General features: G+C 38.7%; 1 protein-coding gene across 3 annotated transcripts in view; it reads left to right on the top strand.

Moving 5' to 3' along the window:
• The window catches only part of RTN3 (reticulon 3), a 61,970-nt gene that overhangs the window by 30,978 nt on the left and 12,046 nt on the right, over window positions 1–18,946 (top strand). The window contains exon 2 of one of the 3 annotated variants that reach the window (XM_035013085.1): window positions 362–1,891. The exons of the other annotated variants lie outside the window; for them this stretch is intronic. Within the exon in view, the coding sequence (XP_034868976.1) occupies window positions 362–390 (29 nt within the window). The 3' untranslated portion in view covers window positions 391–1,891. Of the gene's footprint in view, window positions 1–361; window positions 1,892–18,946 lie in introns of those variants that run through there. 3 annotated transcript variants of the gene reach the window in all.

The following is an 18,946-nucleotide window of genomic DNA, read 5'->3' on the forward strand; positions in this document are numbered from 1 at the left end:
AGAGGGAGAGGGAGAAGCAGGCTCTCCGCTGAGCAGGGAGCCCGACGCGGGGCTCGATCCTGGGGCCCTGGGATCATGACTGGGCCGAAGGCAGATGCTTAACGACTGAGCCACCCAGGCGCCCCCTCTCTTTTTTTAAAAAAGAAAAGTGAACCTATACTGGGGTGCCTGGCTGGCTTAGTCAGAAGAGCATGTGACTTTTGATCTTGAGGTCATGAGTTTGAGGCCCATGTTGGGTGTAGAGATTATTCCTAAATAAATAAAACTTAAAAAAAATTTTTTTTTTGATAATCTATATATCCACACACAGTGAAGCTGAAGTAAATTTAAAAAAATAACATCACGGTGGTTTTTCTTGCAGTATGGTCAAGTAAGCTTTGCTGGAACTGAACTTTCTTGCATATAACTATATATTCTGGACAAAATTGGAAGAAAAAAAGAACTGAAGATACTGGAAAATGAACAATTAGACAGATTCTGAAAAGGAGCTGACACTTTTAGAAGAGACAGCATGGAATGTGTTTTCCATTTTAACTGCTTTTAGCCAGATGACAGGCTGAGTTGGCACTTGGCAGGTTGGCTAAAACTTTCATAGAAAACTTGTAAGAGGACAGAATTTGGGTCAGCCACAGCCGATTCAACCACTGGAAAGGGTTGGAGGAGTCCTGGAAAGGAGAAATCCAGAGAGTGAGAACTTAAAATTCTGTGTACGTACTCTCTATATACACCTCTGTTTAATCCTTGAACTACACACATGCATAGAAGACGACAAGCAGCTCAGCTAAAGAGAAAAGAAGTGAACTGAGATGTTGCCCAAGAGACAAGAGTTCACAGTTTGGATCCAGCCAAATTTAACTGCATACTGAAACAAATATTTATTAGCACTCTCCAGAGGAATATAACAGAGTCCAGAGTCCGTTATGTACAACATAATATTCACGGTGTCCAAGATACAATGCAAAACCGCACATTTTAAAAACCAGGAAGATATGACCCAAACTGAAGAAAAAAGACAACCAACAGAAACAACTTCATTTGTTAGAATTGGGAAACGGGTTTTAAGGCAGCTATTATAATGAAATAAAGGAAAATACACTTGAATGAAAAGAACGGAAATCTCAATTGAGAAACAGCAACAAAAAAGAGCCAAGTGGAAATTCTAGAACTGTAAAGTACAGCAGCTGAAATTAAAATTCACCAAGTGGACTTAATAGCAAAATGGAGATCACAAAGGGAAGAGTCACTGAACTCATTGATAGATGAACAGAAAATTATCCATCCTGAAGAACAGAAAGAAAAATGTATTACTGAACCTCAGGGACCTTTGGGACATTATTATAAGATCTAAGTCATGTAATTGGAAGTTTCAGAAGGAGAGGAAAATGAGAGGCAGAAGAATATATTTGAAGATAAAATAGTAAAATTTCTCAGCAAAATACATTTGCTGACTAAAGAAGCTTAGTGACACCTATTAGGATAAGGACAAAGAAAAAACATACCTTGGTACATGTGTCAGGGGTCCCCAAGACAGAAGGACTCAGGATTCAGAAACTGTTAGAGTTACCAATTTATTGCAACAAAAGGACACATTAGAATTGGCAAAGGGGAAAGGCACATGGGATAAAGTCCAGGAGAAACCAGGTCCAAGCTTCCAGGTGTCCAGTGGAGTCACACAAGGATGCCCTTAATTTTCCTATCAGTGATGTGACAGCATGTGCAGTGTTGCCAACAAGGAAAGCTCACTCAGTGTTTGGTGTCCAGAACGCCTTGCAGTGCCCACATGACTGATCTCGGCTACTCAGACCCCCCGGAGCAAAAACAGATGTTTGTCATAAATCATATTGTTAGGGCAAGGTTACCTGATCGCATTGGTGCAGCATGGCTCAAGTCCTCAGGCATGCAAAAACACTTCTCAGCCAGAATATTTCAGGGGCTCAGAGTTCATCTCCGAGGAGCCAGCCAAGGTCCAGTCCTAAAGACAGACCTTTTTTTGGCCTGTGCAGGGTTTGAGCATTTAAGGCCTATTGAGTTAACCCTTTCCTACACAGTATTATAGTTAAATTACTGAAGCCAAAGATAAGGAGAAAATATGAAAAGTAGCTAGAGAACCATGACACATAAAAGGGAATGACCATTATAATTAGAGCTAGCTTCTTACTGGAAACCACAATGCCAGAAGACAGTGAAATAACATCTTATAAAGTGCCAAACGGGGAAAAAAGTCATTGAACAGATTTCTTTGTTGGACAAAAATACCCTGCAAGAATGAAGGCAAAATAAAGACATTATTAGATGAAAGAAAATTAAGAATTTGTCACTAGAAGATCTGCACTATATGAAACACTAAAGGAAGTTCTAAAGATTAAAGGGAATTGATACCAGATAGAAACTCAGACCTTCCGGAAGGAAGAGCATTAGAAATGCTAAATATCTGAAACAATATTAAAGATTTATTTATTCAGGGTGCCTGTCTGGCTCAGTCCTTAGAATATATGACTCTTGATCTTGGGGTTGTGAGTTCAAGCCCACATTGGGTGTAGAGCTTACTGGGGGGCAGGGAGTGCGTGCTGGGTGGCTCAGTGGGTTAAGCTCCTGACTCCTGGTTTCCGCTCAGGTCATGATCTCAGGGTCATGAGTTTGAGCCCCGCCCGCATTGGGCTCCACACTGAGCATGGAGCCTGCTTAAGATTGTCTCCCTCTTCCCCTTGTCCCCATCCCTGCTCACACACACACTCGCTCTCTAAAAAAAAGGGGGCAGGGGAGACTTAAGTCAAGGCTATCAATGTTAAAGAACTAAACACTACAACCAATACAGTGGCAGACTACATAAACTTCTAGACCCAACTATATCCTGACTATAAAAGGTGCACGTTAAAGACACTGAGAGGTAAAAATTAAACAGATGGGAAAATATATACCAAAAAATATATAAATGAACACCATGCAAAAGTTAAGCATGAGACAACAAAGGGTATTACCAGAAGTGAAAAATGATGTGCTGTCATGATAAAAGGTCTCAATAAATCTTCATCATCATAAATGTGTATGTGCCTAGTAACAGCTGCAAAATACATGAAGCAAAATTTGACAGAATTAAGGAAACAGGCAATTCTAAAATCATAATTGGAGATTTTAATACCTCTTTCTCAGCAATTGATCGACCCACCCACACATAGCATACACACACTGAGCACCACAATCAACCACTCTGACCTAGATAATATTTATAGAGCGCTGTCCTACAATGGCAGGATACACACTCTTTTGCAATTAGACAAGAAATACATTTACCATATGCTAGACCATTAAAAAAAAACCAGTAAATTTGAAAGATTAAAAACAGAAAATATGTTCTAAGACCATAATGAAATTATAAACAATAAAAATAAGATACCTAAGAAAATTCCGAAGTATTTGGAAATTAAGCAAGCTACTTTCACATAATGCATAGCTCAAAGAAGAAATCACAGGCAAAAAATTTTATTGTTTTAAACTGAATGTGAAAATACAGTATATCAAACTTTTGGAATGCAATGCTAAAAGGGAAATTTATAGCTCTGAATGCTTGTATTAGAAAAGAAAAATATCTGTATTCAATGATCTAAGGTTTCAACTTAAGAACTTAGAAAAAGGGCACCTGGCTGGCTCAGTTGGTAGAGCATGCAGCTCTTGATCTCAGGGTTGTAAGTTGGAGCTCCAGTTGGGGAAAAGATCAACAAAATTGATTTCTTGACATCAAGAAAAGAGAACCAGAATACCAATATCAAACATGAAAAAGGGGTTACCACTTCAGATCCTATGGATATTAAAAGGATAATAGAATATTATGAGCAACTTTATGCCAGTAAATTTATCAACTTAGATGAAATGAACAAACTCCTTGAAAAATACAACTTACTGAAACTAACACAATTTCTATTAAATTCATTATCAATGAATTTATCTCATAAATTCATATCTCTCACACAAAAACGTTCAAGTCCAGAGTTTTACTGGCACTCTTGCAAGCATTTAAGGAAAAAGGAGAGAACACTTCGGTAGTAATACCGAACCTGGACAAAGCAAAGACCTTGCAAAGAAAATTATAAACTAATACCCCTCATGAGCATAATAAGATGAGAAATCCTTCACAAAATATTAGCAAATCAAATCGAGCCTTGTATCTAAAGGTTAATGCCCCATGGCTAAGTACAGTTTGTCCCAGGAATACAAGCTTGTTTTAAGACTGCAGAATCCATTAGCGTAATTCACCACATTAATATAATAGAAAAACTGTGATTATTTCAGTCAGTATAGAAAAGGCATTTGAAAATGCTTAACATCCTTTTTCTGATAAAATTTTCAGCAAACTAGGAATAGAAGGTAATCTCAGTCCTAATACATGACATTTATTGAAAACTCAGCTGACGTACTTAATGCCAAAATATTGAGCGCCTTCCCCTTGAGATTAGGGGTAAGGCAGGAATGCTCATTCTCACCATTTGTATTCAAGATCACTGTGGAGGTCCTACCATTGAATTATGACAAGAAATAGAAATGAATAGATTGGAAAAGAATTTGTTAAAACTGTCTTAGTTTGCAGTTGACATGATTGTTTAGACAGAAGATCCTAAGGAATTTATAAAACAATTACTAGTACTAATAAGTGGATTTAGCAAGGTTATAGGATATTAGGTTAATACACCAAACTCAGTTTGATTTGTTATGTACCAGCAGCAAATCATCAGAAAATGAAAATTTTTTTAAATTTCTTTTCCTCAGCTAAGATAGCAGAAGAGATGATTTATTGTACACCTATTACATTCAGCCACAAATGAAAACAGAATTAGTCCTGAAAGTCACAAGTCCTGGGCAAAGGACCAAAAGGGACTGTTTTTGTGTGAGCAAGGTGGGTCTCTTATAGGTCATCATGATCAGATGACTGATCATGGGTGGATGATGGATGTTCTAGATCCATTGAATCATGCTCTAGAAAGTAGGCATGCAGTCCAACAAATTGTACCAGAATCCCTGACCTCTGGCTTTCCTTATTTCTGCTCCTGTGACTTCCATGGGTGCACATGCTAGTGGTTTACTTGTGGTTTTCTTTTCTGAAGCCTCAGCCTGCACATTTGCTTCTTCCTCCACTTGGTTCTCATGGTGCAGAGGTTTCCAAGAAGATGGCGCTAGAGCTAAGGGAGACCAGAAAACAGAACTTTAAAACACAGCATCAAAAGCATAAGATAGGAATGAATTTAACAAAATAATGTTCAGATAAGTCCTCTGTACTCAAAACTGCAAAGAGAAGCTTACGAATGGTCTGAGAGGAAAGCTATGCTGTGTTTATGGATTGGAAGCCTCATTATTGTTAAGATGTCAGTCCTACCCAGATTCATCTGTGGATTCAATTCAAAATCCCAGAAGGATTTTTTTTCTATAGAAATTGACAGGCTCATTCTAAAATGTCTATGGAAATACACACAACCTAGAAAATCCAAAGCAATTTTGAAAAAGAACAAAGTTGGAGGACTTGGAATACTCACTTCACGACATTATAAAGCTCCAGTAATAAAGACGTTGTGGTACTTGCAAGGGAGTCAACAAATAGATCTAAGATACAGAGAATTCAGAAACAACTTACCACAAATTTAGGGACTTAAATCAACACTTTAGTTATCTCACAGTTGTCATGGATCAGAAGTCTGGGCACAGGTTAGCTGAAGTAAAGTGTACCCTGGAAATAGCAGGTGTGAGCAGGATTGTGATCTTATCTCAAGACAGAGGGTTCTCTTCATGGATTGCTGGCAGAGTTCAATTCCTGGATGTTGTAGGGCCAGATTCCCATTTTCTTGCTTGCTGGCTGTGGGCTGGGGATCATACTCCGCTCATAGTCTCATAGCCCTCTCCTAACGTGGTAGCTTACTTCTTCAAAGCTATCAGGAGAATCTCTCTCCAGTCCACTACCAGATCTTACATAACAGATATAAACACAAGAGTGACTACTGTCCCATCATATTCACAGGTTCTGCTCATCTTGGGGGCAGGAGGAAGTATTATACAGGACCTATACACCAGTCAGCAAGAGTCTTGGGAGCCATCTTAGAATTCTGCCTTCCACAGTCCCTACTTCACACAATATGCAAAAATTAATTTAAAATGGATCAGAGACCTGAATATAAAAACTAAAACTATAAACTTTTAGAAGAAAGCACAGAATATCTTCATGAATTGGGGGCTTAGGCAAAAGTTTTTTACACCATAGAATGCACTAGCCATAAAATTAAAACTCGATAAATTAGACCTCATCAAAATTAAAATCTGCTCATTAAAAGGTGCTACTGATAGGCAAAGCATTGACTGGGAGAAAGTATTTACAAAACATGTCTGAAAAAGGACTAGCATCTAGGAAATATTAAAAACTATATTTCAACAATAAAAGGACAAACAACACAATAAACTGAGCAGAAAAGATTCTGACATTTCACAAAAGAAGATGTACAAGTGACCAATAATCCAGTAAAAATGTGTTCAGCAATGGAGTCTTCCCAGAATTAAAATCAAAACGTATCACTGCACATCCACCTAAATGGCCGAAATTAAAGACTGACAACACATAATGTTGGCGAGGTTGTGGAACAACTTAAATTAAGCTCATAAATTATTGGTAAGAATGTACAAATACTCTGGAGAAAGGTTGGTCAGTTTCTTACCGAACTAAACCTGCAGCTACCCTGTGACTCTGTAACTCCACTATGGAGAAATGAAAATGTGTTCGTACAGCTGTTGTTAAGTTGTTATGTTCATAGCAGTTTTAATCATCACAACTCAAAACTGGAAATAGTGAAGTCCATCGACAAGGGAGTAGATAACCTGTGATATAGCTAGTTATCTTTTTTTTTTTTTTAAAGATTTTATTTATTATTTGACAGAGAGAGACATAGTGAGAGAGGGAACACAAGCAGGGGGAGTAGGAGAGGGAGAAGCAGGCTTCCCCGCGGTGCAGGGAGCCTGATGTGGGGCTCGATCCCAGGACCCTGGGGTCACGACCTGAGCCGAAGGCAGACGCTTAACAACTGAGCCACCCAGGCGCCCCTAGCTAGTTATCTTTTGATACTTGCAGCAATATGGATGATTCTCAGAAATTATGTCAAGTGAAAGAAGCAATACAAAAAATTCATACTGCATGATTCCATTTAGGCGAAATTATAGAACAAGCAAACTGATTATGTAGGAAAAAGAAAGCAGTTGTTACTTCTTGGGATGTTGGCTAGGAAGAAACATGAGGAAACTTTCTGAGGTGATGGTAATATTCTGTATTTTGGTGGAGTTACATAGGTGTATGCATGTCTTCAGAATCCGTGAATGTATTATGTATTTCCATGTATATAGATTTTACGTCAAAAGAAAAACTATAAACATTGCACTTCATTTGAAGCTGAAGTAGATTTCCTATTTGTGATTTACTTTGAAATACATTTTAAAAGAATGAAATGGACTAATGGACAGATATGAGGGATAGTATGTAATTGCGTACAGGTTTCCCCTACTATCCAAAAGTAGGGCGTTCCTATAAAACCCTCGATGAGCCAAAATGGAAAATATCCCCAGCCCTTTTCAAAAGTTCACATTAAGCCACTTGCTTTTACGAAAGACCTACATTAGTACCAGTTTCCACCTACTGAAAGAAATCCAAAGAGGATTTTTGCTTTTATGAAAAAAGCCACAACCACACTAACGTAGGGTTTTTTTGTAAAAGCAAAGTGGCTTAATGTGAACCTTTGGAAAGCAGGGGATACCTGTATAGTAAAAAATCAGTAGATAGTGGTGATGGTTGCACAGCAGTGCGAATGTGCTTAACATCACCGAATTGAATACTTGCAAATGGCTAAGATGGTAAATTTTATGTGTATTTTACCATGATAAAAAATAAAAGTAAGACTTATAGTAAAATGTCGGTAGTGTTTATATGGGTATTCACTCTGAACTCTTCAGCTTTACAATACGTTGGGGGGAGATAAAGCCGAAGGGGGAGACAAGCTGTTCCAGTTACTAAATAGATTCATATTGTTTCTGCTGGGGAAATAATAGAGCTGCTAGGGAAATGGAGAGAATAAGATCTCAAAAGTCAAGCGTCTGTGTATGACCTAACGCTTTATTTTATTTTTAAAATTTCTTTTGCTTATTACTGACAAAGATTTTAGAAATTGTCAGCTTTTTTAGAAGAAGAGAATTTTATGTCACGTACTGTTCAAGTCTGAAGCCACAGCACTTACCTGTATTGCTTACCAGATCATGAAAGAAGCGTTCAAGTCCAAGTATATCAATAACTATAGCAGAAATAGTGTGCCATAACCTGATTAGCATGGAAGGTAGAATTAGAAATAAATGTGTGCAAAAGGCATAAAATTACTTTCAAAATTTGGTTTGGCTTTCACCATTATTAGCAATTAAGTAGTGCTTTCTTCAGTTTTAGATTGGGTCTGATGTCTTCTGCAGACTTAAGTTCAGACTTTTTTTTTTTTAAGATTTTATTTATTTATTTGATAGAGAGACAGTGGGAGAGCGAACACAAGCAGGGAGAGTGGGAGAGGGAGAAGCAGGCTTCCCACCGAGCAGGGAACCAGACGCGGGGCTCAATCCCAGGACCCTGGGATCATGACCTGAGCCAAAGGCAGACGCTTAACGACTGAGCCACCCAGGCGCCCCAGACTTTTCCTAATTGGAGAATTTAGTAGTTGTCTAACATGTGCAAAGAACCAGCCAGATCTAGAAGGGAAAAAAAGAATAGAAAACTAAAATCAGAGTTTTGTGTCTATTCCATCATGATTCAGCACTGCATTTATTATCTTTGATTATATTCTCTAGGTAACTAAGTTCAGAAGTTGACATTTTCAGATCCACCTAGCTATTTGTTATGGAGAGGTAATCAATGCTGTTTTGTGTGTTTTATAAATCTGCAATCAAGGGCAAAGGGAATGTTAGGTTATTTTAATGAACGAAAAACTATTTTTTCTTGACAGTCTAAGGAGTGCTAGTTTGAAAGGGATTCCTACAAATTTCTTTGGCCCGCTGCCAGGTGCGTTCATGGCCGAAGGCATGTGCATCTGTCTTTGACAGTAACAGCTTTGTGTTCTATAGTGATCCTGTGCCTTTTCGAAGGGAATGTCTTCAGTTAAGGGTAAATCTGTAGCAGAGCAGACTATTAACCCATTTCAGCAGTAACAAAATTTGGATCTGAATATATAAACACATTATCCAGTGTTTTTTACAACTCAAAAAGTGGCTTTATTTATTATGAGCTATTAATGTAAAAGTAATCAAATAAAATAATCACTGTGAAAATACCCATATTTTTCTTTACATAAATAATTGTTCATATAAAAAAATTTAACTGCCTGTTTCCCCTTTATTAATGAACAGTTTCCCTTTTGTCATAAAGCCTGGCTTTTTTTTCCTTTAGTTATTTCACATTTAAATTTTCTTAGAGATGTATATTATAAATTTTGAAAAACTAATGAATATAGAACAAGTTGTACAGACTCTTGAGTTGTAGCTATATTCTTTTTTTTTTTTTTAAGATTTTATTTATTTATTTGAGAGAGAGCAAGAGAGAACACAAGTGGTGAGGAGGGGCAGAGAGAGAGGGATAAGCAGACTCCCTGCTGAACTTGATCCCAGGACTCTGGAATCATGACCTGAACCAAAGGCAGACGCTTAACCAACTGAGCCACCCAGGCGCCCTGAGTTGGAGATTTATTCTTAAATTTGAAGTTAAAGTTGATTAACTGCTAAAACCTAAAATTTCTTACATATTTATTCCTTTTCAGAATAAGCATTTCAACAGCCTTTCTTTTCTTGTTTTGAGGTGTATACTTTGTAGAGTACAGTCAGTTGACTTTGGGGAAAGGCTGAAGTTAGAGTCAAACCAGGACCTTTCCCCAAATTTAGTAATAAAAATCAATAGGGACTCAACAAGATTTGCTGATGTTCTCACTTGGATGGACAGGTACCAGTTTCTTTTTTCTTCGCCTTGAGCTCGCCATTGGATGTGTTAGTGCCCTCTTTTGGCATAAGGAGGGTACTGCAGGTGGCTTCCTTAGTACGGTCAAGAGATAAACATTTTTAAAAAATTTTTTTTGAATTTAAATTCAATTAATTAACATAACGTATTATTTCAGAGATAGAGTTAAGTGATTCATCAGTTGCATATAACACCCAGTGCTCATTACATCGTGTGCCCTCTTTTATGTCCATCACCCAGTTACACCATCCCCTCACCCCCCTTCCCTGCAGCAATCCTCAGTTTGTTTCATATGATTAAGAGTCTCTTATGGTGTGTCTCCCTCTCTGATTTCGTCTTGTTTTATTTTTTTCCTCTCTTCCTCATGATCTTCTGTTTTGTTTCTTAAATTCCATATATGAGTGAGATCATATAATTATCTTTCTCTGAATGACTTATTTCGCTTAGCATAATACTTTCTCGTACCATCCATATCATTGCAAATGGCAAGATTTCACTTTTTTGATGCTGAGTAGTATTCCATTATATATATATACCATATATATAAAAAGTCATTTAGATACAAGTCAAAAACATTCTTTGCAAATACTTTCTCCAGTCTCTGACTTAAATTTTTATTCTTTTAACAGTGTCTTTCAAAAAGGACAGAAATTTGGGGTGCCTGGGTGGCTCAGTCGTTGGGCGTCTGCCTTCGGCTCGGGTCATGGTCCCGGGGTCCTGGGATCGAGCCCCACGGAGGCCTGCTTCTCCCTCTCCCACTCTCCTGCTTGTGTTCCCTCTCCCTCTGTGTCTCTCTCTGTCAAATAAATAAAATCTTTAAAAAAGAGAGAGAGACATTTTTAATTTTGATAAAGTACAGTTTATCAGTTTTTTCTATGATATATCAGATGTTTATTTTCTTCTAGTAGTTACATAGTACTAGGTTTTACATTTAAGTCTCTGATCCTTTTGTGTTCATTTTTGCATATCATATGAGGTACAGATCAAAGTTCAGGGTTTTTTTGTGTATGGGTATCCAGTTCAGACACCATTTGTTGAAAAGACTTCTTTCTCCACTGAATTGATTTTGCAACTTCGTGAAAAAATAATTTGTTCATATATGCATGGGTCTATTTCTAGACTTTATATACCATTCCATTGCTCTCATCTCTCATTGCTATACCATCTTGATAATGATAGCTTTATAGAGTCTTGAAATTACATAGTGTTAGTCTTCCAGCTTTGTTCTTTTTCAAAGTCAATTTGGCTTTTCTAGGTCCTTTGAATTTCCTTAGGAAATTTAGAATCACTTTGTCCATTTTTACAAAAATACTTAGGAATTTTGATTGGAATTATATCAAATTATACATAAACTTGGGGACAATTAACAATAGCAATTTTGAGTCTTTGAACCCATAAACACAGTATGGCTTTCCAATAATTTAGGTCTTCATTAGTTTCTCTCAGCTATCTTACATAGTTCAGTATACAGATTTTGTCAGATTTGTCAGGGGCTATAGCTTAGTGGTAGAGCATTTTGACTGCATCTTTTGTTGAATTTATGCTTAAGTATCTTATATTTTCATGCTATTTTAAATGGTATTCTCAGCTCAATTTCTGGTTAATACTAATATATGGAAATATAACTGATTTTGTATATTGACCCTTGCAACTTTGCTAAACTCACTCATTAGTTCTAGCAGCTTTTTTTGTAGATTGCATCAAATTTTCTAAATAGGCAATTGTGCCATCTGGGAATAATAGTTTTACTTCCCTTCCAATTTGAATGCTTTTATTTCTTTTTCTTGACTTACTACACTGGCTAGAACATCTTTGCCTCTTTTCATTAAATACGATGTTAGCTCTAGGTTTCTTTTAGATTCCCTTTATCAAGTTGAGGAAATTCTATAACGTAGTAGTTTGCTACTACTTAAAAAGTTGTTGAAACCTTGTTGAAAGGTTTTATCAGAAGGGATATTAGATTTCCTTAAATGCCTTTTCTGTATCTTTTGAGATGATCAATCATATGGTGTTTTTTTTTTTTTTTTAGTTTATCAATATGCTGAATTATATTGAATGATTATGAATGTTAAACCAATCTTGCATGTTTGTGAAAAACCCCACTTGGGTCATAGTGTATTCTTTTTATATGTTGTTGGGTTTGACTTGCTAAAATTGTGTTGAGGAATTTTTGCATCTGGGAGGCACCTGGGTGGCTCAGTCAGTTAAGCATCTGCCTTCAGCTCAGGTTATGATCCCAAGGGTCCTGGGACTGAGCCCCACATCGGGCTCCCTGCTCAGCTGGGAGCCTGCTTCTCCCTTTCTTTCTGCTTGCTGCTCCCCCTGCTTGTGCTCTCCCCCAACCCCTGTCAAATAAATAAATAAATAAAATCTTAAAAATAAAAGAAATTTTTGTATCTGGGGTGCCTGAGTGGCTCAGTCAGTTAAGCGTCTGCGTTCAGTTTGGGTCATGATCCCAGGGTCCTAGGATTGAGCCCCATGTCAGGCTCCCTGCTCAGCGGGGATTCTGCTTCTCCCTCTGCCCCTCTCCCTTCCTCTGCTCATGCTGTCTTGCACCCGCGTGTGTGCTCTTTCTCTCAAATAAATAAAATCTTAAAGAAAAAAGAAATTTTTGCATCTGTGCTCATGAGCAGTATTTCTTGGTAGTTTTCTTGTAATGTCTTTGTATAGTTTTGGAGTCCAGGTAATACTGACCTTCTAAAATGTGTTGAAAGACATTACCTTCTCATTTTATTGGAAGAATTTGTGTAGAATCAGTATTACTTCTTGTTAATGTTTGGCAGAATTCCCCAGTGATGCCATCTAGGCCTGGAATTTTCTGAGTGGGAAGCATTTTATTTATGTTTTACTTCTTTAATAGATATAGGACTAGTCAGTTTATTTTTTGAATGAACTTTGGTAGTTTGTGTCTTTGGGAAAATTTGTCCATTTTATCTAAATTATCTAATTTATTGGCATATTGTTGTTCATAATACTCCTTTATTATCCTTTTAATGTCTGTAGAATCTGTAGTGATGTCACCTCTCTCGTTCTTGGTACTGGCAGTTTTTTTACTCTTTCACCTTCTCTTGATTAATCTAGTTAGAGTTTTATCTATTTTATTGATACTGTCAAAGAACTTTGGCTTCATTAATTTTCTCTGTTATTTTTCTGTTACCTATTTCATTGATGTCTTATTTATATATTTATTTGAGAGAGAGAGAGAGAGAGCAGGAGCAGGGGGGAGGGTGAGGCAGAGGGAGAAGCCGACTCCCTGCTGAGCGGGGAGCCCAACATGGGGCTTGATCCCAGGACCCTGAGATCATGACCTGAGCTGAAGTCACTCAACTGACTGAGCCACTCCAATGCCCCGATGTCTGCTCTGACTTTTATTATTTACTTTCTTCTGTTTACTTGGGGTTCAGGTTCTTTTTCTAGTTTTTTAGGGTTGCAGCTGAGATCACTGAGTTGTCATCTTTTCTAACATAGGCACTTTCATACTATGTATTACTTTAGTTAGATTCCACAAGTTTTGTTTGTTGTTGTTGGTAATGGTGGTGGTGGGTTTTTTTAGATCCCACAAGTTTTTATTTTCTTTCAGTTCAGAATACTTCCTAATTTCCCTGATGATTTCTTTTTTGATTCATTAAAAGTGTATTTAGTTCACAAATATTGAAGGTTTCCCCAATATCTTTCTTTCCCAATATCTTTTGTTATTATTTCTAATATAATTACCTTGTAGTCAGAAAACATAAAAGTGACTTGAATCCTTTAAAATATATTCAGGGGAGGATGCCTGGGTGGCTCAGTCAGTTAGGTGGCTGCCTTTGGCCCGGGTTATGATCCCAGGGTCCTGGGATATATATTGTCTGTCCCTATAGATGTTTTATATAAGTGGAGTCATGCAATATGTGGTCTCTTATAATTGTCTTCTTTCACTTAGCCTGATGTTTTCAAGTTTTAGCCATGTCATAGCAAGTAGCAGAACTTCACTCCTTTTTATTGCTCTATAATAATTACATTGTATGGATATATACTACATGTTACTCATCTATTCATCAGTTGATGGACATTTGGCTTGTTTCCACTTTTTGGCTATTATGAATAATGTTTCTGATAAATATTGGTGTACACAAATTTTTGTGTTGTTGTATGTTTTTATTTCTCGAGCATTTGCCTAAGAGTGGAATTGCTGGGTCATATAATAACTCTTAAGTTTAGCTTTTTGAGGAACTGCCAAACTGTTTTCCCAAGTGACTGTGCCATTCTTCATTCCCACTAGGAATGTAAGAGGGTTCCAATTTCTCCATGTCCTTGCCAATATTTGTTACTGTATTCTTTATGATAGCTATCCTAGTGGGTTCATTGTGATTTTGATTTGTACTTCCCTAATGACTAATGATGTGGAGCATCTTTTTATGTGCTTATTGGGCATTTGTAATCTTTGGAGAAATGTCTATTCATATCCCTTGTTTATTTTTCAGTTGGGCTATTTTTTAATTACTGAGTTTTATAATTCTTTATATAATCTTATATTTTGAACACAAATACCTATCAGATATATAATTTGCAAATATATTCTCTCATTTTGTGACTTTTGTCATTTTCTCGGTACCGTTTACAGCATAAAGGTTTATAATTTTGATATAGTACCGTTTATCTGTTCTTTTTTTGTCACTTGTGCTTTTGGTTGAGAAATCATTGCCTAACTCAGGGTCACAAAGATTTACTCCTGTTTTCTTTTTTTTTTTTAAGTTTTTATTTTAATTCCAGTTAGTTAACATACAGTACATAGTGTTATATTAGTTTCAGGTGTACAATATAGTGATTCAGCAGTTCCATACATCACCCAGTGCTCATTGCAAGTGCACTCCTTCATTTCCATCACCTATTTAACTCCTGTTTTCTTCTAAGAGTATAAAGACAGTTTCTCACTTTTCTGAAACAACCATTTATCTTTTTCTTTCTCTGTAAACCTTCTTCATCACCTTGCCCCCACCTCAGCTGATGACCTCAACACTTTTTTGTTAAGAAACTAGAAGCATTTAGAAAGAAATCCCTCTTCTTGCAGTCTTCAGATCTATGAATGGGCCTGTGTCTGTCCTCATCTTCTTCACTGTGTTGCTCTAACAAGGGTCAGCCACTTCATCTGGGCTCTGGGTCTCTATCCCTCCCTTCTCCTGAACTCCTTCTGCCCCCTTCAGCTCTTTCTGCTCGTGTCAGCATATAAACATGCTTTAGTGTTTCCCATCTTTTTTTTTTCCCCCATCTTTTAAAAAAAACTGTCCCTTGGCCCCAAATGTCCCTACTCCCCCTCACAGCTAGACTTCATAGGCATTTACTCTCCCACTGCCTCCACATCTCACCACTAATTCCTCTTCTGCTCCCTTCAGTTGCTTGTGTTTGCATCACTCCACTGAACAGCTTTTTTTTTTAAGATTTTATTTTATTTTATTTTATTTTATTTTATTTTATTTTATTTTGAGAGAAAGAGAGCATGAACGAGGAGGGGCAGAGGGAGAGAGAATCCCAGTCCCACGACCCTGACTGAGATCATGACCAGAACCTAAATCAAGAGCCAGGCGCCCAACTAACTGAGCCACTCAGGTGCCTCTCCATTGAATAGGTTTTTTTAAAAAAATATGTCAACCACTTAATCTTTTTTTTTTTTAAGATTTTATTTATTTATTTGACAGAGAGAGAGACAGCGAGAGAGGGAACACGAGCAGGGGAGTGGGAGAGGGAGAAGCAAGCTCCCCACAGAGCAGGGAGCCCGATGCAGGGCTCCATCCCAGGACCCTGAGATCATGACCTGAGCTGAAGGCAGCCGCTTAACTGACTGAGCCACCCAGGCGCCCTCTCCATTGAATAGTTTTAATCAGATCACCAACTCTCTCCATGTTGCCAAGTCCATGATTACCTTTTTCCTTATTCAAGCTCAGCAGAATTCATCGGTTTCCACACCTCCTCAAAGTACTTCTCTCTCCACTTCTGTGATACCATACTCTCTTAGTTCTCCCCTACCTCCCTGGTTACTGCTTCCGTTCACTTCCACTAGCTCCTCTAGTTTTATTCCGTTACTAAATATTAGAGTGCCATTGAATTAAGACCTAGGCCTGCTTCCCTGTCAGTCCTAGGTAACCTCATCCATTTTTATGACTTTTAAATATTGTTTGTGTGCTTGAGGGAGAAGCAGACTCCCCGCTGAGCAGGGAGCCCGATGCGGGACTCGATCCCGGGACTCCAGGATCATGACCCGAGCCGAAGGCAGCCGCCCAACCAACTGAGCCACCCAGGCGCCCCATTTTTATGACTTTTAAATATTGTGTGCTTGTGACTTCCAAATGTGTATCTCCTGCTCAGACTTGGCCTGTGGGCTATATACACTGGTGGCCATCTCTGACATCCATCCCAAACTAACATGCTCTGTACTCTGCTATTCCTTACCTTACCTCATTAAATGACACCGCAGCCATCCGTTTGTTCAGGCCCCAAACCTATGGTTCAGCCATATTTCTTCTGTCAATCATCTCCCACATCTCGTCCACCACCAGGTTCTCCCTGTTCTACTCCAAAATATAGCTCAAATCTGTCCACTCTTCTCCATCCTGACTGCCCCCATCCTAATCTAAATGACCATCATCTCGCACTTGAATCTCCACCTTAGGCTCCTACAAGTCTCTCTGCCTGTACTTTTACCCCACCCAATCCATTTTCTATGCAGTAAAAGTGTACCTCTTTTTAAAATACAATATACCATGTTATTCCCCTGCTTGACCTTTAGTGGCTTCCCATTTCACCTGAAGTTAAAATCCAAGCTCCTTACCTTGCTCTATGAAAGTACTCCATGATCTAGCTCCTGCCAGTCTCTCCAGCCTTGTCACACCCTTCTGGCCTTTTGCACGGCCAGCTCCTTCTCATTTTTCATATCTCACCTTTCATGTCAGTCCTCCAAGAGGCTTTTCCTGACCGCTAGCTTCGGTCATGCCTGTGCACACACACCTTATTTTCATCGTGGCACAATGGATTCATATCTTACAAGCCTCTGGTAGAGGTAACACTTAGCTTGTTATTCATGCCTCTCTTCCTCCCGGAAAGTAAGGATCTTGTTTGCGTTGCTCACTGTTATATTCCCAGTTACTAGTACTTGCCTGGTACACGGTAGGCACTTAATTAAAGCTTGCTGAGAGGGGCACCTGGGTGGCTCAGTCAGTTGAGCATTCAACTCTTAATTTCAGCTCAGGTCATGAGATCGTACCCTGCATCAGGCTCAGTGTTCAGTGTGGAGCCTGCTTAAGATTCTCTCTCCCTCTCCCTTTGCCCACTACCCCCCACCCCGCACACACACATTCTCTCTCAAAAAAAAATAAGGAATTTCCTGTTTTAAAAAAGTTCTCTACTGAAGTAGTAGGAGCAGATGAATGAAAAGTAGAAGAAAAAACATTTTGTGGAACCAAACCATTGCAGCCTCTTGGTGCTTTTCTGGTTGTGAAGCAAACACTAAAACCAAGTCTAGAGGCTTCATCATTTTAAACTTCCAGCAGCTGCCTCATTTCTTGCCTTTTTCTTTCTCTTTTTTTTTTTAAGATTTTATTTATTTGGGGCACCTGGGTGGCTCAGTTGTTAGGCGTCTGCCTTCGGCTCAGGTCATGATCCCAGGCTCCTGGGATCCCACTCCCCCTGCTTGTGTTCCCTCTCTTGCTGTGTCTCTCTCTGTCAAATAAATAAAGTCTTTTAAAATATATATATTTTATTTATTTATTTGAGAGAGCGGCAGAGGGAGAGGGAGAAGCATTGGCTCCCGCTGAGTAGGGAGCCCAATGCGGGTCTTGATCCTAGGACCCTGGGATCATGACCTGAGCCAAAGGCAGACGCTTAACCGAGTGAGCCACTCAGGTGCCCCTTTTGCCTTTTTCTTCATGTGTTTGGTCCTCCTAACTCTTCCTCCACGATCAGAGGACAGCATTTCCAGACTGCCAAGTTCCTTTCTTTGGTATTGTATGCTCAGAATCCTTGGCCCGCTGTACTTGATAGGCTACAGGTGCAGAAACTTGGCCTCTCATAGATTGAGAGAGATCGTCAGGAAACAAATGCAAACTGGTTATTAGCCCATGTTTTAAGCACTTATGAACAGATTTAAAGAAAAATAAAGCAGAATAAGGAGATGGAGTGTGATCAAAGGATGGGGATGTTAGGTGGGGTGGGCAGTCTGAGGGAAGTAGCCCATGAACCAGGACCCAAATGAGGTGAAGGGGCAAATCATGTGACTTTGTGGAGGAAGAGCATCCCAGACAGAGGTTTGAGGGATTAACCCGCTTTTCCTTTCCCTCTGTTATAGCCCCCCCTTTAATCAGTGTGTCCCTTTTCTAGACCAGACCATAATTCTACCATTGATTTTTTTAAGACCCAGCCTAGGGCCTTAATACTGTTGTGCAGGTTGTGTACTGCACACCTCTAGGGGACACCATTCACATGTGTACTCATTGTAGGTTTGACTATTTCTTATGACAGTTTTCCAGCAGATGGCAGCAAGGTTCATGAGGACAGGGTGGCTTTTGCTAATCTAGATTTACATACAGGCTAGTGTCATTACCCCTCTTTGATACATTCAAGTCTTTTTCTCTCTGGGCCCCAGTCTTACCCTGTAAGCTTTTCTTTCTTTCTTCTCTTTCTTTCATTCAAATATTTCAAACTTAAACAATTGCAACTATAGTACAAAAAACTCCCATATAACCTTCACTCTAGTTCAACAGTTGTTAACATTTGCCTACTTTTGCTTTATCTCTCCTTTCCCCTCTCCATAGATCCATGTTTTTTCTTTTTTCTTTTTTTTTTTTTTTAAGATTTTATTTATTTATTTGAGAGAGAAGAGAGCACACGAGCTGGGCAGAGGGAGAGGGACAGGCAGACTTCTGGCTGGGCAGGGAGCCCAACACAGGGCTCTATCCCAGGACCCTGAGATCATGA

The sequence above is a fragment of the Mirounga leonina genome, unplaced genomic scaffold, assembly GCF_011800145.1.
Source record: "Mirounga leonina isolate KUSES-001 unplaced genomic scaffold, KU_Mleo_1.0 Mir_166, whole genome shotgun sequence".
Taxonomy (NCBI): Eukaryota; Metazoa; Chordata; class Mammalia; order Carnivora; family Phocidae; genus Mirounga; species Mirounga leonina.